The sequence below is a fragment of the Mus caroli genome, unplaced genomic scaffold (assembly GCF_978045245.1).
Source record: "Mus caroli unplaced genomic scaffold, Mus_caroli_1 scaffold_8, whole genome shotgun sequence".
Classification (NCBI taxonomy): domain Eukaryota; kingdom Metazoa; phylum Chordata; class Mammalia; order Rodentia; family Muridae; genus Mus; species Mus caroli.
This window is the reverse complement of record NW_028227263.1, coordinates 5,742,536-5,767,293: the sequence shown is the minus strand read 5'-3', so window position 1 is coordinate 5,767,293 and position 24,758 is coordinate 5,742,536. Positions and strand designations below refer to the sequence as shown.

The 24,758-nt window shown below is 48.7% G+C and overlaps 1 protein-coding gene across 3 annotated transcripts in view; it reads left to right on the top strand.

The window, feature by feature from the left end:
• Adgra1 (adhesion G protein-coupled receptor A1) overlaps window positions 1–20,498 on the top strand; it is a 42,824-nt gene extending 22,326 nt beyond the window's left edge. For all 3 annotated transcript variants that reach the window (XM_085841189.1, XM_029479114.2, XM_021168788.2), the window contains 2 exons: window positions 16,673–16,771; window positions 17,616–20,498. In XM_085841189.1, coding sequence (XP_085697315.1) covers window positions 16,673–16,771; window positions 17,616–18,840 — 1,324 coding nt within the window. In that variant the 3' untranslated portion in view covers window positions 18,841–20,498. The remainder of the gene's footprint in view (window positions 1–16,672; window positions 16,772–17,615) is intronic.
• The last annotated feature ends 4,260 nt before the right edge of the window (window positions 20,499–24,758 follow it).

Below are 24,758 nucleotides of genomic sequence, written 5' to 3'. Positions count from 1 at the left end.
CTGCTCTGTCCTTCCTTCTGTGGGAAGAGGTTTGGTTTGTCCTTCTTCCTTGTTCCTAACCATGTGAGCTTGGGGGGGGGGGTTAATTCTTAATTAAAATAGCTGCTTCATAGCTGTATGTTTTCTTGTGTGGGGGGTTGCCACAGTATTCCCAAAGGAATACCGTGTGGCTTGTCATTCGTCTGAAAATAGTTTAGAGTTTTCCCCGGGATTCCTTTCCTGGTCCTTGGTTACTTCAGAGTGTGCGGTTTTACTTTCACAGATCATTAGATATTGGAAAACAGGAGGAAAAAACTGTAAACATGTAGAGGTTTTTGTTGTTGTTGTTGGTGGTGGTGGTGGTGGTGGTGTTTTAGTGATAATTAGAATGAAGAAATTCCCAGCTTGGTTATGGGGATTGTGGGGGTGGGGGAAGGTTTCAGCTGCTCAGACTCTGTGGAGAGATCTTTACTACAGCCAAAAGACAAGGCTCATTTCTTTATCATATTTAGAAAATTCTATGTGTGTCCATTGGCTCTGTGGCCAGGGAGAGGGACAGAGAATAGGCAGAGAGAAGGTGATTGTATGTCTTACCTCCCAGGTAAGTCTAGGCTGTGCCTGGACTAGTCACTGCTTGCTTTCTTGGAGTAGGAAGGGGAGAGTGGGCTGTGTAACTGTGTTGTTTTGTGCTCAGTGGGAACTAAGGCCTCTAGAGAGTGCCAGGGGTCAAATACCCTGAACAGAAGTCACCCAGACATCATACAGCAGGCCCAGAGCCTTGACAGTAGCCTCTGGCACAGACACAGCTATAAATCTAGTGGGGAGATCCATCCTTAGTCCCATCTCAAGCCTCTGTCGGTTAAGAAACACTTGTAGCCAAGAAAAACATTAGAGAAGCCAGGAGCGGAGCATCTCAAGAAAGAGATTCTTCCAACCTCAGCTAGGGAACTGGGGGTCTCTAACAAAGACAGTCTGGCTTTGCCATTGAGGAAAGGGTGACATTGAAGAGGCCTTAGCACGTGGGCAAAATGGGACACACACCAGAGGGAAGCTGTGTTGGGAGAAGGAGGGTGAGAGGGATTGGAGGAGCCTGAGGGAAAGCTGAGATGCCTGACTGAGAGGGATAGCAGGATTGGGCATTGCCTACCCAACCCATGGGAGATGCTGCACCAGCAACGCAGGCACATACACAAGGCCTCTGATGATGTGGAAACACCTAGCACAGCCGAACATTATAGCCATAGCTCTCACAATTAACATCCTGCATTCTAGTTTACTACACTGTGGCCAGATCCACAGCCAAGCACACTGAAAGTATGGCTGGCTCACAACAGTGTAACTCCCACTCCCCACCCCAACCCCACACAAAAGTAAATACCTAATACGGCCTCCTCTAAGAGGCCACCATAGAGCGCAAAGGGGACTGCAGGCACAGGCCTTTCCCACAGTCTACTTGGAATTCTCCCCTCACAGGACCAAGATTTCCCACAATCTCCATATGAGACCAGAATTCTATCCCCAATGTCCACATCCTCCAAAGGTGTCTCCAGCCATGTTTACATGGAAACAGAAACTCATCCACAAAATGTTCACATGAGACCAAGATCTCCCCATGTGCCCATATGAAGCCAGACCCTCCTCCTCAGAATTCACATGGAGCCAGAACCAACCCCCTCACATCAACATGCAACTATAACCTACCCTCTGAATCCAAATGGAACCAAGATTTCCCCTGTGGTGTATGTGCATGCACAAATAAACACACACATACACACCCCTCATCAGTTCATTACCCAGCACCCGTGGGGAACAACACCAAGCCCTCCCTCCATCCCACATGGGAACAGGACACCTCCCCTTTCCCATCATCCACATGGGACCTCTTCATTTATCAGAGGCTGGCATCAAGTCCTACTCATAAATACTATCACTCTTAGTGGCCTTTCATCAGGGTCTACTGTACATTTATTGACTTCTCCTTCCATAAATCTCTAGTCTGAGTTGGATACGTTGAAGGAATACCATGTGTAACTTATCCTTGTGAATCCTGAGTGACCATGGGGGTCACTCCTCCTTGTGACTTTCAAAGCCCCACAGTCACATGTCATCAATAACAAGCCAGGACTTGGAATTCCAAAGCAGCCACTATCATGAAATGGTACCTCTGCACAGAAGGGCACATGACAGAGCCTACAAGTGCAGAAGACCCATTAACTAGAGTCAGTGAGAATCAGGAGCAGGTATCTATTGTGCAACTTTTCTTGGGACAGAATTAACAAAGGTCCCTTCATCGCAGGTAGGACACCAACAGACCAAAGAAACAATTCCACTGTGGCTTAAGCCTAATGAATCAACAAGCTTATTGGGGTCACTTGCAGAATAATAAGTAGGGGTTACTTACTGGAGTATGGGTGACTCATAGGCAAGTATGTCACTGAAACCCACCCAAGAATGAGTGAGGACTCAGAAGAGAACAGGGTTATCTGTAGAGCTCTCTGAACAACTGGAAGTCAGTTTAGCCCATAAGACGTCTCCCCAGCAATTACTGCTTACATAGCCTGTAAATCTTGTAAGTTGCAGGAACTTCCTGAGCCTTGCAAATTTTATTTACTTCCTAAGTTTTAAGACCCTTCCTCTAACCTCCAGTAGGAAATAATATTTCAATTCAGAGAAAATAGGTAGCAATCATGTCCTAGATTTTCCTGGGGTCTCTAGCCCATTTTTTCCTCCAACAGTTAAATAAATTCTATCTCCTTCTAGGAAAGCTGACATTCATGCTTCACTCTTTTTGTTTGTTTGTTTTTTGAGACAGTGTTTCTCTGTATAGCCCTGGCTGTCCTGGAACTCCCTTTGTAAACCAGGCTGGCTTCGAACTCAGAAATCTGCCTGCCTCTGCCTCCTGAGTGCTGGGATTAAAGAAGTGTGCCACCATGCCCGGCTCATGCTTCACTCTTAAAGTTCTTTCTGGGTCTAGTATCTGAACACAGTCTTGAGCCCCTCCCACACTTAGGAGACATACTGCTGCCTGGCATATACAAGGTTACTCCCATAAACAGCCATGGGAGGCTGGTTCTGCAGGCTTTTTGCTGGACATAAAATAGCCCTAAGTAGATCACACTAGAATCCAGGCTCCAGCTAAGAGAAGGTTGCCAGAGCTACCCTCATAGAACACCAGAGGATAACAACTCCTGCACAGGGTGTACAGCCTCCAGTGAAGACTGGCAGGACTCCTCATCTCTGGCTACATGACTAGACAGGGCCTGCCTGCCTAGGAAGTTGCTTCAATCATCTGTCTTTGAAGATGTTGAGAAAGGTGAAGTAGAAAGATTTGGAATAAGAAATATGTAAACAAGCAAACAACAAAGCCAAGTGTGGATACTATCTCTGGGCTGAGCTTTCTTACACCAAGTAGGGGCATAGTAAGCCCCCCACTTCTGGGAAATCAAGACACTGAAAACTACGTAAGAGCTACGCACGACTTGCTTTGACGCTAATTCCGTGTAACCGTAGTCAACCAACTTCTCTGTTCATGTCCTCTTTTAAGCTACACAATCTGAATATCGCAGGTAGGACTCCTGGACAGAACAGCAGTCAGTCCTGAGCACATGATTAGATTCTATTTAACCACGGTGTCAAGTTATACCTTAGTGGGATGGTGGCTAGTTTTATAGACCAGGCCTGCTGGCCACCTCAGATACCACTCTCCCAATCCTGACATCTACCCTCATTCCGAGATGGTCTCTGTGGACTCATCTTACCACATTTTCTCTACCCTCCATCAACCTAAAGGAAGCCATTTCTGAGGCCCAGAGAATGTCTTGGGGTGGTTTGTACCTGCTCGGGAGCTAGCTACGTGTAATAACATCCTGAGTGTCCAGTCAGTTTTGCCTCTTCTGATGGCTTCTCCCTCACTAGTGTCCATTATGGTAAACCCACCAGTGGTTTTTCTGTTTTAGAAGAAAATTCCCAGCAGCCACAAGAAGATTACAGTCAACTTCAAGAGCCAGCTTTGAGAAATGTCATTTGTTTCCTCCCATATAATGAGGACAACTTTGCTGAAGCCCCAGGGGCAGACATGTTAATAGAATAGCTTACTGGGCCCCTCACCCAGGAACCCCTTCTTGGGCAACAGTAGCAAATTCTGAAAGCTACCATGGGTTTCTAATGTTCTTATGTCTAAGTGTCCACCAGGATTGATCTGCACACAGAGCTAGGAACCCTGAAAATGGCCAACAGGGCAAGTTCACTTACCTCTGTTATACTTGGACCTCACACATGAGGCCAGCCTTCAGGAGACCTGTGCTCAGATCCCTTGCCTGAGTTCAGTGTAGAAATCCCTCTGAATATATCCCCATGAATCTTGTGTCTCAAGAGCATAACGGTTGCAGAGCCCAAATGTCTTCATTTCTTTCGCAACTGCACCGTTAAAATACCCTGACAAAAAGCACCCTGAGAAAGGAGGGGCTGTTTTAGCTCACAGCTTCAGACTCGTACATCACTGTGGGAAAGGCAGAGCAGGAGGAGTTCAAGGACACTGTGCCACAGTGCATCCATGGTTAGAAAGTGGAGAGCAAGGATCACCCGTGCTCAGCTCTCTCTCTCTTCATTCCAGATCCGAGGCCTGAACCATGAAATGGCTCCGCCCACATTCTGGGTGGACCTTCCACTTCAATTAACCCAACTAAGAAAATTCCTCACAGGGACTAGAGAGGCGATGCTTTGGATAAGAGCACTGTCTGGGCTCAACTCCCAACACTCACATCACAGATAAAAGAACTATTTGTAATTCCAGTCCCAAGGAATCTAGTGCCCTCTTCTGGCCTCTATGGGCACTGCATGTATGTGGCACACAGACAGACATGCAGATAAAATGCCTATACACATAAAATAAAAACAAAGGAAGTTTTTTAAAAAGAAAAGAAAAGAAAACTCTCACAAGCAAATCTATGGACTAACCTGATCCAGACAGTCCCTTGGTGACACTTCCTTGCCAAACGATTCCAGGCCCTGCCAATGGAAATAACTGTCACATAAAGCTTCCGAGTGGTCAGTGCCTCTGTACCAGAGGTCTCCAAGATGCCCAGTAATGCCCTGGGCTGCATCAACCCCATATCCTGACCATTTTCCTTGACAATCCACCCCAGCACATCCATGATCCCAACGCATCACACATGCTTTCTGGGGCTTTGATCTCCTCCAAGAGCAGGAATAGAAACAACACCAGGCTCAATGGTCCTCCTCCTGCCACAGCTCCCAAACCCCTGGGATTAGCTGTTCATCAAATAGCAAGACCCCCTCCCCTAGCCATAGTCACAGCACTGAGCCGTGTCCCAGATATGGGCCTGACTCTTGCTCATATTCCCCCAGCTCATCTGTTAGCCAATGTCCCAATATATGTGTGACTTGGCTTGCTGTCTCCTAAGGCAAGTATGTAGTCTATGAGTAATGTATGTATGTTAGCCAATGTCCCAATATATGTGTGACTTGGCTTGCTGTCTCCTAAGGCAAGTATGTAGTCTATGAATAATGAGGACAACTTTGCTGAAGCCCCATATACTGGGGCTTTGATCTCCTCCAAGAGCAGGAATAGAATAGGGGTTTCAGTATATTTTATATACTGAAACAAGAGTTTCAGTATATAAATATGTATGTGCTAATGTTGTATGTGCAGGCATGAACAGGTAGGGTGTGTGTGTGTGTGTGTGTGTGTGTGTGTAAGCCTGTGTTTGTATGATACATGTATGCCAAGTGTATGTACTGTGTGCTGTACAAATGCCATTCATGTAAATGGTAGGCTCAACACAGAGTGTGGTAAGATTGTGTCTGGGTCTGAGCCCTCTTCCATAGTGTCTCAGAGTTCTAGGAATGAATTTATTCCAACAGGTACACCATTTCCAATTGGCATCCAAGTGACTTGAAAGGTAGGGCCACAGGCCATCTTAGTTAGGGTTTCTATTGCTGTGATAAAACACCATGGCCAAAAGGTGTCCGGCGAGGAGAGGGTTTATTTCTCTTACAGCTCGTAAGCTCATCATCAGGGAAGTCGGCGCAGAAACTGAAGATGGGAACCAGACACGGGAACCGAGGCAGAGGCCATAGAGGCATTCTGCTTACTGGTTTCTTTTCTTTGTGATTTGTTCAGCTTGGCTTCTTCTTCTTCTTTTTTATAAAAGATTTATTTATTTATTATATGTAAGTACACTGTAGCTGTCTTCAGACACTCCAGAAGAGGGCGTCGGATCTCGTTACGGATGGTTATGAGCCACCATGTGGTTGCTGGGATTTGAACTCAGGACCTTGGGAAGAGAGAACAGTCAGTGCTCTTAACCACTGAGCCATCTCTCCAGCCCTCAGCTTGCCTTCTCATAGCACCCTGGACCATAAGCCTGGCAGTTACATTGCCTAGAGTGAGTTCCTCCCACACCATCAAATATTAATCAAGAAAATGCGGCATAGGCTTCCCCACAGGCCAGTCTAGTGAGGGTACTCTCTCAACTGCAGTTCCCTCTTCCAAAGTGATTCCAGCTTATGACAAGCTGACATAAAAGTACACACGGGCCCACAAAACAGGGCTACAGAGTGGGAGGACAGACTTGGCTCCCAACAAAGCCTCCTCCCAGTGTTCCGACACATCACTGGCTAGGTTCTCTCTCTCTGTCTTTCTCTTCCTCCCTCCTTCCCTTCCCCCACCCCCACCCCCACCAGCATATGAGGATGCATTTACAGAGATGAGTGTGCAGGGATGTGTGTGTGGCCTGCAGCTGGGAGAGACTTCTATGCCTATCTAACCCTAGTCCCACTGGCCTACTTTCAGAGTGCCCCATTGTCTGTGGTTTGCTACCCAGGTTTGTAACCCTTGCACTGGTGTCCCTGGGCCTGAGCTGGGACTCCTGTGACCATTTCATTATTTTATTTTTATCATGTTTTTTCCTGCACACTAATCTTTATGGCCTGTTACATAACTATTCACAATATGGCTTACTGTTCCACCTCACTGTGAAATCATGGATTTATATGGTGCTGTGGTTGGTCCAGCCCTGCTGCCTCCCATACTCTCAGGCTTCCTGGTCCTTATAGCCCTGGCTGTGTGATTCTAAACCGCTATGTCTAAAGGTTAGCCTTTGGAGGGCCTCTCTTCCTCTTCCTTTGACATACTGGGAGTGACCCCCAAGCTAGATGATTCAAGCTGCACCTATCCTGTGTCAGGTAGGCTGATGGTTCATAAGAGGCCTAGAGTCATTAGGGGCCTCATTGGCTAGAGCTGAAAGACTCAGAAAACAGAAGCCTCCCTGCAGCGGGAAGTTCCATGTGTCAAAGCTGATGCTAGGGGAACATGACACAAGAGAAGGCTCCAGAGGCGAGTGCATCTGGAGCTTCCTCAGGGCAAACAAGGAATCAGACCCAGTGAAGAGAACATGACCACCTACTCCATATGAGATCTACTGGCAGCCAGGACGAGGACAAGACAGACACTGGGGCAAAAGTCCATGGCCCAGGCAGCTGTCCTTGAGTGAGGTGGGGCTCTACCATAGTCCAGCATCCACCCTAGTACTGAACACTGGTACTGCATCAAGAAAAGCAATGACTTGGGTCAAGAGGCACCTCAGCAGCCTCTGACCCCCTCTGCTGACCAAGTCCAACACTGCAGGCAAGCCAGGAAGGAGGGAAAGACTGAAATTGTGGCTGCGTCCTTTGAAGGCTTGGAACTAAGCTAGGACTCTGCAGGGGAGGAGCAGCCTTCCCAGCACCTACTGTAATGTCTCCCATCTGAGCAGATGACACTGACACTGTAAGAACCAGTTTCCCAGGACAAGGTCTGCAGGCCTGCTAAGGCAGTACTGGACAGTGCTGAGTGACCCTGGTGAGACCGAAAGCAGTCTTCAATCTCCAAGTAATGACTGGAACTCAGGGACACTAATTCTCTCTGACTCCTCTGGCTCCTGGGCTTGCAAAGGAGACTACAGACTTGCCTCGAACAGAGCAAAGCCATCATCCCTGTCCCATTGCTGCCAGGAGTCTGCAACAGCAAGGGGTGTCTTGAGGCTGGACACCATGGGGAATGTGACTACCTTCCCATTCAGAACAAGGTCCCAGGCCACCCTGTGTTCAGAACCAGGGCTTTCTGTATCCCCAGCCATAGACAGAGCAGAGAGTCCCTGTGCATGACATGAGGTCAGCTGGCTCTAGACAGCCAGGCACTGGCTGGCCTCCAGAGCCCAGCAGCCAGCTCCGAACAGAACTTGTTTTGCCGGGGATCTCCCCTTTGGCCCTGGCCTGCATAGGTTTAGTCCCTTCTCCTATAGATCAGCCACTCTCTTCTCACAAAGGCCCTACTTTTCTTGGGAAGAAGTGTGTGTGTGTGTGTGTGTGTGTGTGTGTGTGCCACTTGATGAGAAAGTGTCAGGGTTTTTCTTAGGGAACAGAAACCCCCAAACTGTAAGGTAGCCACTGAGTAGTATGCATAAGAAGCCCGCAGCCCATCACGGCTCAGCCCCTTACCCTGCGAGATCTTCCTTTAGCAGCAGTTGTCCATGCTGGCTGCTTTGCCTCATTCATGCCAAGCCAATACCTCTTCAGTCTTCCATACCCTGCCCTCTACCCCAGAATCTGCCCTGTCACACCACTGTCCTGTATACATGGTGGTCTTTCCATGAAGGTGGAGACCAACCTGACCCACATAGGTAGACGATGCCTCCATGCAGTGACTGCTAATGGGTAGGGTTAAGTCTGCTGTCATACCGGGCATGGTGGTATTTAATTCCAGCCTTTAATTCCAGCACTCAGGAGGCAGAGGCAGGCGGATTTCTGACTTCGAGGCCAGCCTGGTCTACAAAGTGAGTTCCAGGACAGCCAGGGCTACACAGAGAAACCCTGTCTCGTAAAACAAACAAACAAAGTCTGTTGCCACAGGATTCTTACATTTCCTGGTGAAATTCGACTTTGGCTAAGACCTGCTACTGGGTCTCTGTATGGTGTTGAGTGCTTTGTCTATGACTAGATGTGAGCCTGCACCAAGGTAGAACATTAGGGCTAGGGAAGATGGTTTGTCAGGAAGCAACCCGATTTGTATAATGCTGTCAGAGTAAGTCTGCCCGCTAGCTGAGTGAAAGGCAGAACCACAGTAAGAATCTTGGGAGCTGTTCTGGTTGGATGTGGAAGAAAATATCCAAAAACTTCCGGATTGCAATCTTAGAAAGCCAAGAGAAGGATAGCAGGACCATGTGGGACTCCTAGCATGTGGAAAGGCATCATGCTGTGTAGTGGCACACACTAGTAGACAGCCTGATGATGCAGCAACACTCTGTCCATAACAGCAGTAGGAAAACTCATGAGTGAGCTGGGATTGGAGATCCCCCACTAAGCAGGTTCTGTCCAGAGCTGGCTGCTGGGCTCTGGAGGCCAACCAGTGCCTGGCTGTCTGGAGCCAGCTGACCTCATGTCATGCACAGGGACTCTCTGCTCTGTCTATGGCTGGGGACACAGAAAGCCCTGGTTCTGAACACAGGGTGGCCTGGGACCTTATTCTGAATGGGAAGGTAGTCACATTCCCCATGGTGTCCAGCCTCAAGACACCCCTTGCTGTTGCAGACTCCTGGCAGCAATGGGACAGGGATGATGGCTTTGCTCTGTTCGAGGCAAGTCTGTAGTCTCCTTTGCAAGCCCAGGAGCCAGAGGAGTCAGAGAGAATTAGTGTCCCTGAGTTTCAGTCATTACTTGGAGATTAAAGACTGCTGTTGGTCTCACCAGGGTCACTCAGCACTGTCCAGTACTGCCTCAGCAGGCCTGCAGACCTTGTCCTGGGAAACTGGTTCTTACAGTGTCAGTGTCATCTGCTCAGATGGGAGACATTACTCTCAGATGCCTGGAAAATCTGGCCCTCCCCTGCCCTGGAGACCAGTGCGGGATGGAGCCCCAAATGGGGCCAAACCACAGCCCACCTGCTGCAGCTCACACCAGGATTCACCAGGAGATCAGCCAGTCCCACTCCATACCAGGTTCCCACCTAGCCCTGTGTAGCTCTCTCCTACAGTACCAGCACTGGGTATCTATCACCATTTCAAATGATTCCCTGTGAGAGTAGAGCCCCTGGCACCTGAAGGTGTTCTGGTTTGCTGCTTTGTTTATTGTTGTTGTTGTTGCTGCTGCTGCTGCTGCTGCTGCTGCTGCTGCTGCTGCTGCTACTGCTGTGATAATACACTGACCAAAAACAGCTCGGAAGAGAGAAGGGTTTGTTTGAATGACAGGTTACAGTCTATCATCAAGAGAAGCCAAGGTAGAGGTATCTGGAGGCAGGAAATGAAGCAGAGACCACAGAAGAAGGGCGCTGCTTACTGGCTTGCTCACTCTGGCCTGCTCAGCCGCCTTTCTGCGGCCCAGGCCCACCTGCCTAGGCACGGCACTGCATACAGTGGGCTGAGCCCTCCTACATCAGTTAGCAATAAGACAGTGCCTCAAAGACTAACCTGATCAAAGCAGTTCTGCAGATGAGGTTTCTTCTTCCCAAGTGGCTCTAGGTTTGACTTACATTGGCAGCTGAAGTGAACTGTGACAGGTGTGTTCTGCATCCTCTAGGGAATTCCCTAAGGTGTCTCCTGCTAAGACAGTGGCCTTCTCCCACCTCCTCCCAACAGTTTATGATGAAAGCCTTGATCACTAGCCCTCTGCTGTACCAGTCACCCTCCAAGACCCTCCACCTGAGCACCCACTCTCTACTGTCCATCACCCTCCATCTATTCACCCTTCTTCCATGGCCTAGCTATACCCACCTGGCTGTCTATCACACACACACACACACACACACACACACCGGCCAATCCATTAGTTTGTCTTATCTTTTTTGTGCTTTTGCAAGTATGTTGCAGAACTCGTATGTACTCCCAAACTGTTGAGCAGTGTCTATTTGCAGGGTTTCCCCAGTGTGGAGCTCACTTGTGCTTTCGTGGGTAGGGCCCATGCATGCTTACTGAGCTGCGACAAATGCAGGCAGAGAACCTGACGTTCACCTAGGTATCCATCAGAGTCCATTCTATGGGAAGTTTATGGTAGGCTACGCACATCGTGGTAAACCATGAGTGTATTCAATGGGGAGAAGCAGCCAAGGGAGATAAGGAGGGTAATATCCATGGGAATTTAATAATTGAACTTGAGCCGACAATCCAAATGGTGCTGCCTGAGGCTGAGGAGCTGCAGGGATGTGTCCTGCTGCAGGTGGGGTGGCCTCTGTGCAGGTATGTTCCCAGCAGTCTGTGGTGGTGGCTCTTCATAGCAGGCACATATCAGGCTCTTCTAATCAGCTCCCACTTGATTATTTAATTACTCACTGGTTTTTATTCATTTTGCATTGGGTTTGATAACTTTCACAGCCAAGTCCCAAAAGTGCCCGTATGGCCGGCCCTAGGCACATCTATGAGTGATATTTTCCATCCCACAGTGACTCTGCCTGGCTTAGTGCCTGAGATTAATAAGATCACTCAGGATTGGAATATGGCTCTGTGGTAGAGCGCTTGCCTACAATCGGAGCAAAAATACAAACCACTCCAGTGTGCAGCCTTTTGTGTCAGATGCAGTTGGCTCAGATGTTTCTGGACCCATGTCCTGTGAGGACAGGCACACATGTCAGAAATCCCAATCATGTCAGAAATCTGGGAGTACTAGACCATTCTTCTAGGTCTTTCAAGGCGGATCTGAATAGTCCAATCATTTACAGTCCCAAATAACTATAGAATCAATTTTTCAAATTTCACGAGTATAAAATCTTCCAGGGCTGTGACTGTGATAAGTGTGTGACATTTAATGACATCTTTACTTTATTTCTCAATGTCTCCTGTTATTTCTCAAATATAAAAATGTGTGTCTGTGTGTCAACTCTGTACCTTCTTAAATTCGCACACATGTCCCATAGATCCTGCGGAATTTCTCATGCAGTCCATCTTATTATCTACAAACAGAAACACATCTTTCTCCTCATCTTCCTCCTCATCTGGTGCAAATTTTCCCCAGGTGACTTATAGACTTATAGGCACTGCCTTCTTTTGCTGGTTGACTGAGTTCAAGAATGAATACACACTATTTCCACTCGATACTGTTCCTGAATCCAGCTAGTGATCTCACCGTGTTCTCCACACTGCTGATATGTTGAAATACATTGTTAAAATATATGAGTAGCAAGCCAGTCCAGAGTCATACTTTCATAAAACGCTAAGACTTCATTTATTTATACATTATGAAAGCGTTCATTGCAAAGGACTCCGGGGGCAAACAACTGACCGCATCAGGGTTTTGTGTCTGGTTTTGACATCAGGCCCCACTGACCTCAAATCTGAGAAACACTTTCCTGCCCACCCCCTCCAAATTTGTCATATGAGCAGGCATGTATAATACTCTGCCAGAAAGCCCACTGAGTATATAGATATTAAAATCCATTTTTATTAGACAGAGCACACTAAAGTTTGTTTTAGTTTGGTTTGGAGTTTGTTTGTTTGGTTGGTTGGTTGGTTGGTAGTTTGGTTGTTGGTTGGTTGGTTGGTTGTTGGTTGGTTGGTTAGTTGAGGGGGGTTGTATTTTGTTTTCTTGAGACAAAGTCTTGCTATGTAGTCCAGGCTAGCCTTGAACTTTCAGAGATCCTCCTGCCTCTGCCTTCCAGAGGAGGTATGTGCCATCAGACCCACCAGCAAGGTGTTCTTTTTTTTCTTTTCTTCTATACAGCATATTTTGATCATACGTTTTCCCTCCCCAACTTCTCTCAGATTCTCCCTACCTCCCTACACACAAAATTAAAACCAAAACAATGAGAAAAACAATAAGACCAAAAAAAATGGAGTTTTGTGTTGGCCAACTACTTCCAGGCAAGGGACCTGCCTGAAGTATGGCTGACACTCTACTGGAAAGAATTGATTTTCTCTTAGCCTTTGGCTATCAAGACCAGCAAAATTTTCTAATGTTTTGGTTTTATTTTTTCCCAAGGAATATATCCATTTCATCAAAGTGACTGAATCTGTTGGCATGCAGCTATTCACTATCTACGCCCTTGATTCCTGTAGTGTATCTGTAGAGTGCACAACAGTAACTCTTCAGATTGGAATTAAGCTCAAACAATGTTTGTAAATAGTTCATTATCACTATTGTGTGTGCACGGTGAATGGGGCGGGGGTACACACCATGGTATGTGTGGAAGTTAGCAGACAGCTCTGTGGCATTGGCTCTCCCTGTCTATCAGGTTATTAGGTTAGTATTTGGGTCACAGAAATCAAACTGGGGCTTGCAAAGCAAGGTCCTTTGCCCACTGAGCCATCTCATCAGTCCTTCTTCTCTCTTTATTAGTTTAAGAGTTTATAGCTTCACTGGCTTTTGCTGTAGGGGGAGCAAGTTTTCAGGATTTGTCCCTAATCTTTATCATCTTCATCAGGTGGCAACCTAGGGCCAACCTTGAGGTCTTGTTTTTCCACCTTGTCAAGGTAGAATAGATCACTAAACTTTAGATCTTTCTCTTCTTTCTAATGGAAGATTGGAAACTATAATTTTCCCTTTTATCCCTATGGTATCTGCAGCCAAGAAATTTTGGTGTGTTATATCCTTTATAACTTCATCCTTATTCCATGAATATTTTATAAGTATGTTGTTAAGTCCACAGTAGTTGTGGTATCTTGAGCAAAATATTGCTACCAACCTCTCATCTAATTTATTTATGGTTAGAGAATATGTTCTGCATGATTTCAAATCTTCTGAATGTTTGAGTCTTCCATGACATATACCTGTTGAAGAGCCGGTGACACACTAGAGGATGCCATTGTTGTCATGGTGAATATGCCACATGTAATGAAAGAGCACAGATAGGGTACCAGTGTTGTCATAGTAAACAAGCCACACACAGTGAAGAGAGATGTGTGGATACCACTGTTGCCATGGTGAACAGGCCACATACACAGTGAAGGAAGGTATTTGAATAACATTATTAATATGGTAAACAGGCCACATACAATGAAACAGGATGCCACTGTTGTCATGGTGATCAGTACGTGCACCTTAGAGGAAGCACTGCTTGCTTAGCAGTGTTGTCTTGCTGAAGCAACCACACAGTGAAAGACGTGTGAATGCCTCTGCTTTCATGGTAAACATATCATGCAGGCTCTGGAGGAGGATGCCTGGACCATGGCTGGCAGGTCACACACAGCAGAGAAGAATGTCAAGATGTCACGGTTGACATGGTGAACACACACACTGGAGGAAGATGTGTGAATGTTATGGTCCCCACGGTGCAGGAGTTACACGGACTGAATGAAGATGTGTGGGTGCTGCTCTCATGTGGACGAATAAGCCACACATTCTGGAGAGTAATGTGTTAATAACACTGGTGTCGTGGTGAACAAGCCTCGGTGACTAGAGGAGGATTACATTGGCCACACTGTTTAGTGAGATGTGTTACAAGGAGTCTTGAGGCTGACATCTTTAATAACTGTGGCTCTATTTCCTCATTGAATTTCCGTTGGTTGTTCTGCCTCTTGCTGAGAAGAGGAACTTTAATGCCAACTGCAACTCGGGGAGCTGCTCTTTCCCCTCTATCTATCAGTTTGTTCTGGTATTTTGAACCCTCTATTGGTCGATGCTGTGCCACCTCCCAGCCAAATGCAAATGTCATGTCTTGCCCTTGCCTGTGTTTCTTCTGTCTTGCTCAAGCCTGTTTTCTCTTCTGCTGCTGGCCTGGTAGCCTTCCTTGGCTTTGAACAATGGTTCTCAAGCCCCCTGATGCTGCAATCTTTTAATACAGTTCCTCATGTTGTAATGCCTCCCAATCATAAAATTATTTTCATTGCTACTTCATATCTGAAAGTTTGCTACTGTTATGAAGAGTAAGGTAAATATCTGATTGTGATCTCTGTGAAAGGGTTATTTGACCCCCAAGGAGTTGCAACCCACAGGTTGAGAACCACAGACCTAGAGGGCAAAGCTGAAAGATGATTCTTACAGGCCTACTTCCAGGTCCCCCATCTCTTCTCACTCTATACTATCCCCAGCTGGGTCTTTCTTTCTTTTCCTCTGTTGTAACAATCTCTACCTTGAAGTAGAATGTTTACTTTGTTACAATGTAACTTTTTCACTTGGTTAGATTGTTTCCATTTATTCTTTTCTTTTTCTACCTCTTTTACAACACTGTTTTGATGTGGTTTCTATTTTTTCCCTTCCTTCTCTCCCTGTGTTTGTGTTATGTCTTTTTTTAAATTTCAAACTTAATATATTAATTAGCTTTTTTTTTCTCTTAGTGTCTCTCAGCCACCTCAGAGATTAAAAGACCCAATCTAATCACAGTCCAAGAAAATAAAGTTGAACTAATCCGCATGAAATATCCAGGGAGATCTTGAAACTCGAGGCCACCTCCCCTCTTCTTTTGTGTCACAAATGCCAAGCCTCTCACCCTGTGGCATGCATGAACTCACAAAATGTCAAACTTCTCTGTTGTAACACTCACCTGTTGTTTGAAGAAGTTAAAGGGGGGAAATTCTTTATCTAGTTCCCCCTAAGCTTAGCATTCCTTGTGCTCTTCCTTCCTGGTGACCCAGCTTCCTTCAGAGCCGCATCCCACTACCCTTGGGAATGTCACAGGACCTTCCTTCAAGTGGAGTTCACGCGACTATTAGCTTATTTTATTTACTTTTAGGTAAGGTATCACCGTGTGGCACTAGCCTCTCTGGAGCTTGGCTGCTGGGCAGCCCAGGCTGTCCTCAAACATCCCAGTTCTCCTTGCCCTGCCTCCCAAGCACTAGAGTTACAAGAATGCACTGTCATGCTCCACTGTGGCTTCATTCTTGAATTGTTATTGCCACAGCATCCCTAGAAGGCCCTCCTCCCAGCCTTTGAGTCTGAGTCCTAGTTACAGTGCTTGTAGGGACATTGTGCCACACTCAGGATGTATGTAACAGCAGCCCCTTTCTTGGGAGAATCCTCTCTGAACTGACCTGGAGATGGCCCTATCATGGTTCAACACCATAGGAAGCTATCAGTCATGATGAGTATGTCAGAACTAGTGTGTGCACAGGCTGAGTCTAGGGCACACGTGCTCAGTGGGGTTGGACTCAAATAGGTATCCTGTAGGCTAGACACTGAATCACCCTCAGTGAAGCTATCATCCAAGCTATCAGTCCTTGCTACTGCCTACTCCTGCCAGGGTGATCAGCTGGCTCTCCAGGGATAAGTCGAAAGTGAGCAACTCTCCCAACTGCCACAGAGGGCTAGGGGGCCCAGGCTCCTCATCCTAAAGCTAGGTTTAACTATACACGGGGTCGTTGGTCACTGAGCACTGTTGACAGAGAAGGGAGGGGTATGAGCTGAACTCTGGCTAAAGACAGGTCCGAAAGGAATCCAACTGGGCCACCACTCAAGACACCACTTCAGGATAAGGATGCCCTACTCACCACCCTCCATGACTGTCTTTGCTCTATGGGCATACTGGCTATACCTCTTCATATCTGTCCGGCTCCCAGCCCAGGCTCCATGGGGCCCTACTGAGTCTGAAGATTCACCATGAGTCCCTGCCATTGAGATCCAAATGAGTAGAGGGCAGATTCCCCCATTGGACGTGTGCTTGTCTATTCTAAGGGGTGGCCTGGCCTTGAAATCCAGCCACCTCCCCCTATGCATCAGGGAACGGGAAGGTATTTGGGCCGTTCCTGGGAAGTCAGCCTTCTGATCTCTCTCACAGGTTCTACCTCATCAGCGGAGGGGTCCCTTTCATCATCTGTGGGGTCACAGCTGCCACAAACATCAGAAATTATGGCACCGAGGATGAGGACGTGGCATAGTGAGTACTTCCCACCTGTAAGCTGACAAAAAGCTGGGAGCACACACCACCCCACCCCCCAGCTCCTCCTGTGGTCATCCCAGACCTTTGTGCCCAAGGCTGGGGAGGGCAGGGAAGGTGCCCACAGACATCTGTCATAATCAACCTTCGTTAGTGACTGTCCCCCAAGGTACCTGTGGTAAGGCAATCAACCCTTGAGGTGAACAGCAAGCCATGGTTCTTGGGCCCCAAAAGACCACTCAGAGTTATGTCTCCCAGGCCTCTGGGTTAGCAGAAGCCCTTTTCCCAACACGCTCAGCTTCCCACTGACTCTTAGACACCAAAGGCCTGTGTTTTCTGTAGTCTAGGATCAGACAGCAGGAGGTTAGCTGAGCATTGTATACCCCTGGAGCACAGACAGATCCAGACCCACCCCTTACAGGGACACAAAGCCCTTCATCATTCTAAGTGTCCCCTCAGGACCCCAGGAAGTCCAACCCTCACGCATGCCACAGTGCGCCCCATACCCTCCTCATCAGAACCTGCTTCCACCCACTCCCCTGCTTACCTGGGACAATATCCTGCCTCCACCAGTGTACCTCCTTGCCCCACCCACCCCAGCCTGCCTCTGTCCCACCCTGACCCACCTCCTGAGGGTCAGCACACCAGGCTAACCAACAGCTGGCTCCAGACACATCTCCAGACTGCAGCTCTGTCCCTAGCAACCCAAACCTCATGGCTGACCAACCAGTCTTATCAAAAAATTAAAATATTCCCTTGTAGGAAAGAAACCCCATTCCGTCCTGATGGCCGGGGAGGCGAGCACGCTAGCCACACCCCCACACTTACCTGCTTCTCCCTGCAGCTGCTGGATGGCCTGGGAACCCAGCCTGGGTGCGTTCTATGGGCCAGCTGCCTTCATTGCCCTGGTCACCTGCGTGTACTTCCTCTGCACCTACGTGCAGCTGCGGCGTCACCCGGAGCGCAGGTATGAGCTCAGAGAGCGCACGGAGGAGCAGCAGCGGCTGGCCGTGCCAGAGAGTGGCCATCGCCACGGAGTCCGTCCCGGCACCCCACCCACCTGTGATGCCCTGGCTGCCTCGCAGCTGCAGAACGAGCATTCCTTCAAGGCCCAGCTTCGTGCTGCTGCCTTCACACTGTTCCTGTTCACAGCCACATGGACCTTTGGGGCCCTGGCTGTGTCTCAGGGCCACTTCCTGGACATGATCTTCAGCTGTCTCTACGGCGCCTTCTGCGTGACACTGGGACTCTTTGTACTTATCCACCACTGCGCCAAGCGGGAGGACGTGTGGCAGTGCTGGTGGTCCTGCTGCCCTTCCCGGGGAGATACCTCCACCACCAAGCCCGGCGCTCACCCTACACTCGATGCCAACGGGGATGCACTGGGACATACAGCCTGCCTGCAGGACTCACCATGCCCTGGGAAACTCAGAGGTTTCGGCCATCCACCAGCCAGCCACTGCAAGATGACCAACCTGCAGGCTGCCCAGGGCCATGTCAGCTGTCTGTCACCCGCCACCCCGTGCTGTGCCAAGATGCACTGTGAGCAGTTAATGGAGGAAGAGGCCCACATCCACATGGCTGAGGAGGACATCTACCCACACGATCCCCACCTGCATGACCCTCACCTGCACAGGTGCCTCAAGGGCAGAACTAAGTCCCACTACCTCAGCCGGCACCAGGCAGCTGCTGCTGAGAGGGAGTATGCTTACCACATCCCCTCCAGCCTGGATGGCAGTCCCCACAGCTCACGTTCGGAGAGCCCCACCAGCTCTCTGGAGGGCCCAATGGGGATGCACACATTGGCCTGCTGTGCCCAGGCTGACCCTTTCCCCATGGTCAGCCAGCCTGAGGGTGGAGACACAAGCCCTGGGCTCTATGGCTGCCCTCCACACCTATCCCCAGGCCCTGCCCACTTGGAGATGCTACGAAGGACACAGTCCCTGCCTTTTGGGGGCCCCAGCCAGAATGGGCTGCTCCAGGGTGATGTTCGAGAAGGCCTGCCGTTTGGCACTGATGGGACAGGGAACATCCGAACAGGACCCTGGAAAAATGAAACTACAGTGTAGCCAGGTTGGGAACACAACTTCTTCGCCAGTGCCACCATGTGTCCCTGGAGGAGCTTCAGAGCAGGGAGTGGCCTTTTGCTATGTGGGCTAGAAGGGTCATCAAATGACCAAGTGGTTCTGAAATGGTTCTCAGCCCTCAGCCATGATCTCTTTTGTTGTATAAGAACCCATGGGAAGAACACTGGGCCACATACAACCGCCACTAGTCCCCAAGCTTACCTCCATAAGCTAGGCACCTGCTTTCTGTTTATAGCGCCTTCCCTCGCTGCTGGGAGGGAAGCTGGGAGGACACACACCCCCCCTAAGACTCCAGCTGGTGTTCTTGCCTTTGGTATATGTATGTTAGGTTTTGCTCTAGGGACCACCGCAGTGGCCCTCCAGAGCTCGCTCACACTGGGCAGTTTCCCGTCCCCTGCTGTCCTTGCGTTACCTCACACCTGCATCTCCACTGGGGGACCCACCTGGCACCTCTGCCTGCTCATCACCTGCACCTGTAATGGGACATGGCCCTGGCCTGGTAGCCTGAGGTCATTTCGGGTGCTAAGGATGGGCCTGGTACGGAGCCATGGGGAGGGGAAACAACTCACGGCTGTAGCCTTCAGGGAGCTGGCTACAGTCTCTCTGGACCTGTGCTGTTGAAAGTTGGCCTCTGTCAGACTGGATTCTGTTCCATTGTGAGTATGTAGTAGTCAGATTCTCCGTCCCACGAGGAGGGGCTGAGTGGGGTGTGACGGTCATCACGGATGAAGGTTTCTTATCGTGGGTGATGGTTTCTTTTCCTTTTTGCCATATTCATGATCATTTTGGGTACAAAGCCCCGCCTCAAAGAGTATATTTCAACAATGAGCCTTTTGTACAAGCAAGTGTCTTGTCCCAGGGGAGATCCTCACAGAGGTGAGAGCCCAGAGATGCCAACCTGTGACTGTCCACCCTTCCTCTCCAGCTTTCTCTTCCCAGTTTGTAGTCCATATGTGTACATATGTGTACACACACACACACACTGGCATACATATATGAACACACCACATATGCACACATTTGTGTGTACATACATGCTTATACACATTTACAGTTACACTATGCACACCACATACACGTGCATCCACACACTTGCCCACCACATGTATGCACATGCACATGCCTGCACACCACCACACATGCACACATACCACACTGTCCACACACAGACACATTGGCGTTCACACACACCCACAAACAATTAGTGTGTATCACAGCCCTGAGTGCTGGGTTTCTCCGCAGATGTGGGTGAGTCTGTGACTTGCTTCACAGAGCATAGCCTTCCTGATAACTGCCTCAGAGAACAGGGCATAGGTAAGTTCCTAGAGCATTGGAGGCAAGGCGGCAGCATTCTGCAGCCTGTGGTGGGCAGTGCCATCTAGAGGCAGACACACTCAGTACCTGAGTAAGGAGGTTGGCAGGCAGATCTGATATTCATAAGCTCCTCTGTGATGTCCCTTAAAGCAGCATTCTGTACCCATCCCTCAGGTGGGTAGCCAAGGACCACCAGGCTGTTTCAGCTCCTTTCACTAACGGACTTCTTTACCTGCTTGTGTAGCTGATGTGTGCAGAACCCACCATGCTGTGTACGTACTGTAGATACAGACCATCCAGAGGAAAATACAGTGTTTTACATTGTTTGTCCTTGGTCGGGCTGGTCAGTAGCATTCATGTGTGTGTTTCTCAGTCTTGACAAGGAAGACCAGTATGGGAGAGGCTTGGCCCCCATCCAGGTTGCTCCCCTGGGCCTAATCCCTCATCTTTTCTACCACAGTGCCTCTGGGAGAACAGAGACACCTTTTCATTCAACCAAAGAAATTCGGCATTAAATATTGAACCTGGCTGTGTTTCAACATTGATTTAGATTCATGAGTCCACTTGGATAAGTGCTGCAGCAGAGTCCCGTGACATCCTGTGGGGACGTGTCACGATGTGCAGCATCCCTGCTTCTTAGAGCCCTCGACTCAGAACCAACCTCCCTTAGGCTGAAAGTTGTCTGTGCCAGCTTTCCAGGCCTTGCTTTACCAGGTCCCTCCCTTCTTCCTTCATGATAATCCACATGGCCAGTGTGTAGGTGGCTGTACAGTGAATGTACACGTGAGTGTGAATGCACATGTGTGCCTGTAGAGCATGAGTTGTGAGTGGGTGTTGTCAGAGTCACATTGCATGTCCATCTGTATGGAATGTGCACACGTGTGTGTGTGTGTGTGTGTGTGTGTGTGTGTGTGTGTGTGTGTGTGAGAGAGAGAGAGAGAGAGAGAGAGAGAGCTCTTCACAAAGGTAGCATACATACACGGACACACACACACAGCATCCCTGCACTGGAAAGTATTTCATGAGGTTATATCCTCAGCACACAGAGATGTTATGACAACTTTAATCACCTCAGCAGTGATTCTAACTATGGAGGCTCTGCCTGTCTGGAGACTAGCAGCGTCTGCTGTGTCTCCCACGGGGCCACTCCACAGCCAGACAATCTCACGTCTGCCTGCTGAGGTGCCGGCGCTGCCTAGGCAGATCAAGGACACCTCTCAGGCCTATGAATGAGTCACCTCTTCAGGCGCTTTGAGCACCCGAGAAGCCCCTGGAGCTACCAGAAAGATGCTGAGATGGAATCTACATCCCATCCACCTGAAACAGGCAAGCAAGACTGAAACATGGGAAGACCAGGGAGACTCTGGGCCCCATCTTCAAAGGAAAGTCAACTTAACTTAGAGGGCGTAATGAGGTTGTTGGGGCTGTGAGTCAAGGCGTAGCCTTGGCTGGAGACCTGTTATAGGATGGATCCTTCTATAGGAGCAGGTAGCCCTATGGATTTCTTTAGCATTTCCTGACAGAGGTGTCCCTAATGGTGGCTGTGCTATAAGGCAGTCTGCCAAGTCCTACCACCTGTCCCCTGACCCTGAGTGTTTCTAGGTAGATACTGCAGGCCTCAGCCTACAGTAGGCTCTGAGATCAGCAGATCCCTCTGCAAGGACCACAACCCCCAGGGCAGCCTTTGTCACACTTACTCTTTCATGGTGCTGTTAAAATTTATGTTTGAGGCCAGTGGACAGGGAAACACCTTCATTCTATGATGTAATATCCTCTAAAATATCACCTGTTACTATTACAACTGGGACCAAAGAGTGAAGCATGAACCATTCAGTGGTGGTGCGCGCCTTTAATCCCAGCACTCGGGAGGTAGAGGCAGGTGGATTTCTGAGTTGGAGGCCAGCCTGGTCTACAGAGTGAGTTCCAGGACAGCCAGGACTGCACAGAGAAACCCTGTCTCCGAAAACCAAAAATAAATAAATAAATAAATAAATAAATAAATAAAAGAGTGAAACCCGTTAAACAATGTATTTGAAGTCCTCTGACCACAATGGAGCCCAGCTCTGCATCTGCAACAGAGGCTAGAGACGAAAGAGACAGGAGGAACAGTGCACACATGGCTTAGGCAGAGGCTGGACCCAGTGGGGTTCCTGGGATAGAAAGAAGATAGAGAAACCAAATGGGTGAACCGGTCTCTGGGACAAATGAGCAGTCACCTAGGTGCTTTGGTTAAACAGGAGGATGGATAGAGCGGGAAAGTCCTGAGGTCCAGGTAAGGGAGAGAAGGAAGTCCCTGGGGCCCCCACTAGTAAAGGGTGTTTTACAGTGAGTCAGTCAGGCTACTTCAAGAATCAGGTAGCAAGCCAGTTTTCACCTCATGCCTCTCTGGAGTGGTGTCTGTGACCCCAGACAGGAGGTTTAGATAGAACTAGTACCCAGATAGCCAATCCCCACTACTCCAGGACTACTATCCAGGCCTTCGATGGCTGCGTACCACATTCTTTCTATTCACCAAGGCCCAGACAGGCACTGGATGTCTTAGGGGGTCATCTGGGATGATGGGCTCCTGGTTGACGCCTCACCTACTACTGATATGGGTGCTTAGAGAAATGATGTTAAGTTCCTTTTAATCCCAGACTACATGATTTGATCCTGCATAAATATCAACACAATTGCGATACCACATTCCTGTCTCCATAACCCAAGCTGCAGCTATAACCAGCCATGGCCCCTTCAAGGGGCCAGCAGTTGGGCCTGTGCATCAGTTCCCATGGCAACGGCTTCAACAAGACAGTGACTTGTAAGACAACTGACTCAGAGAAGAGGCTTGGTTTGACCTGCAGTTTGGAGGATCTAGTCCAGGACCAGGAGACCATGGCTTTGGGTCCATGGTGGGGGTACCTGAAAGTGACAAAGGACATGTTGGGAAACATAGGGAAAAGCAAGCAGCATAGATCACACCAGGAAGGACCAGACACCCATGATCCCTTTTAAAAGCCTGTCCAATGACTTAAAGGCTCCTCATCCCACAAAGACCCCTCCCAGAGGTGCATAGCACACACACCCTTACCCCCACAACAGCACTGCCTTGGGAAACAAGCCTTTGACACACAGACTTCTAAGCATACCACAACAAGGACACAACAGCAAAACATGCAGAAAGCAGGCCCTTCCTTGACAGCCGACGTCCTTGGCCTGTCCTCAGGACCATATATATCCACCTGCCTGGAGAGGGAGGGTGGAAAGAGCTGACTCACCAGGGAGAGCCAGAGGAGTCCTCACGCCTGAGTCTTGGTTTAGAGAGGACTCCTGGCCCTGTCTCAGAAACATATCCCTGTGTACCAAGACTCCCATAAAGAGAGGCATTCTAGTGAATTGTTGTGATGAAGTATTCAGGGAAGATGCTGACAGGGCAAGGAGACATGGCCCGCACCGGGCAGGATGAATGTTACCGACAGAATTCACCTTTCTGGTACCCTGGGATGGTGAGTGCTCTCCACAAGTGTATTCAGGAAAGCACTGAAGTACTATGGGATAGGTAAGTGCTGTGTGACCTCTGTATCGTGGGAAACAGTGAGTACAGCCACAGCCATAGGAAGCTGATCCCCAGGGTCTCTGAATCATCGTCACCTGCATCACCTCAATGTAGGCTTAGGTTTTTTCAAAACCTACTTTATTTAGGGTTCTTAAATCCTTTAACCTCCCTTCTGATTTGCTGGCCAGAGGGGGGGAAAGAAGGTTAATTGAAAATGGATGATGGGGACCTGCTTAGAAGCAGTTCCTTGGGGCAATTTTCCTCTTTGTTGTCAGGATACCAACAGTCCAGGTCAATAGCCAACACCAAACCGGAATCCGCAGCAGTGACATGAACCAGCAGAACCAGCAAGGTGCGCATGAGTCTGTGGAGGCAGCCAGAAGCAGCCGGAATACCACGAGAAAGTTCTTTGGTGTGTTTCTCTCTACAAAGTGAAGACCAGCGAAGAAGACCAGCCAGGATCAGCGAAGCGTTGCCTAGCAAATGCAAGAGCATCCTCTTATTGTTTGTGGGGTTCCATTTATATTCTTCCTAAACATCACACACTCTCTCAAGTGTCTGTTTGCAGTGAAACATCCCATGCCCTCTCACAAGACAATGTCCAGAAAAACATCACGTGATGCAACTGGAGTTGTTAACAAAACCAGAAATTTTCACTTCACCAAGAGGGACATCTCCTGATTTAAATTGAGTTCCAGTCTATGTCTTGAGAGGGAACCTGGGACAGAGGCTATTTCAGGGAGGTGGCCCAACACAGGAGGTAGATGAGGGAAAGGCTTCTGAATGAGACAGCATGGTACTATTACAGTCTGGGGGACTGAATCAGGCAAGGCATCAGTCTTTTTACAAATTTACTCAGTAAAGGTTATCACAGCCTGGGAGGGAAGACTGCAGTCAGAACTAGCACAACGATGAAAGGAACAATTCTACTCTGAACACTCAGGGTGGGGAGAAAGTGAGAAGGTGCCTGGGGTCACCAGGATGCACTCTTTGTGCTAGGTACCAGGATTAGAAGTGAAAAGGCTCAAACCTAACAGGTCAAAATTTCCTC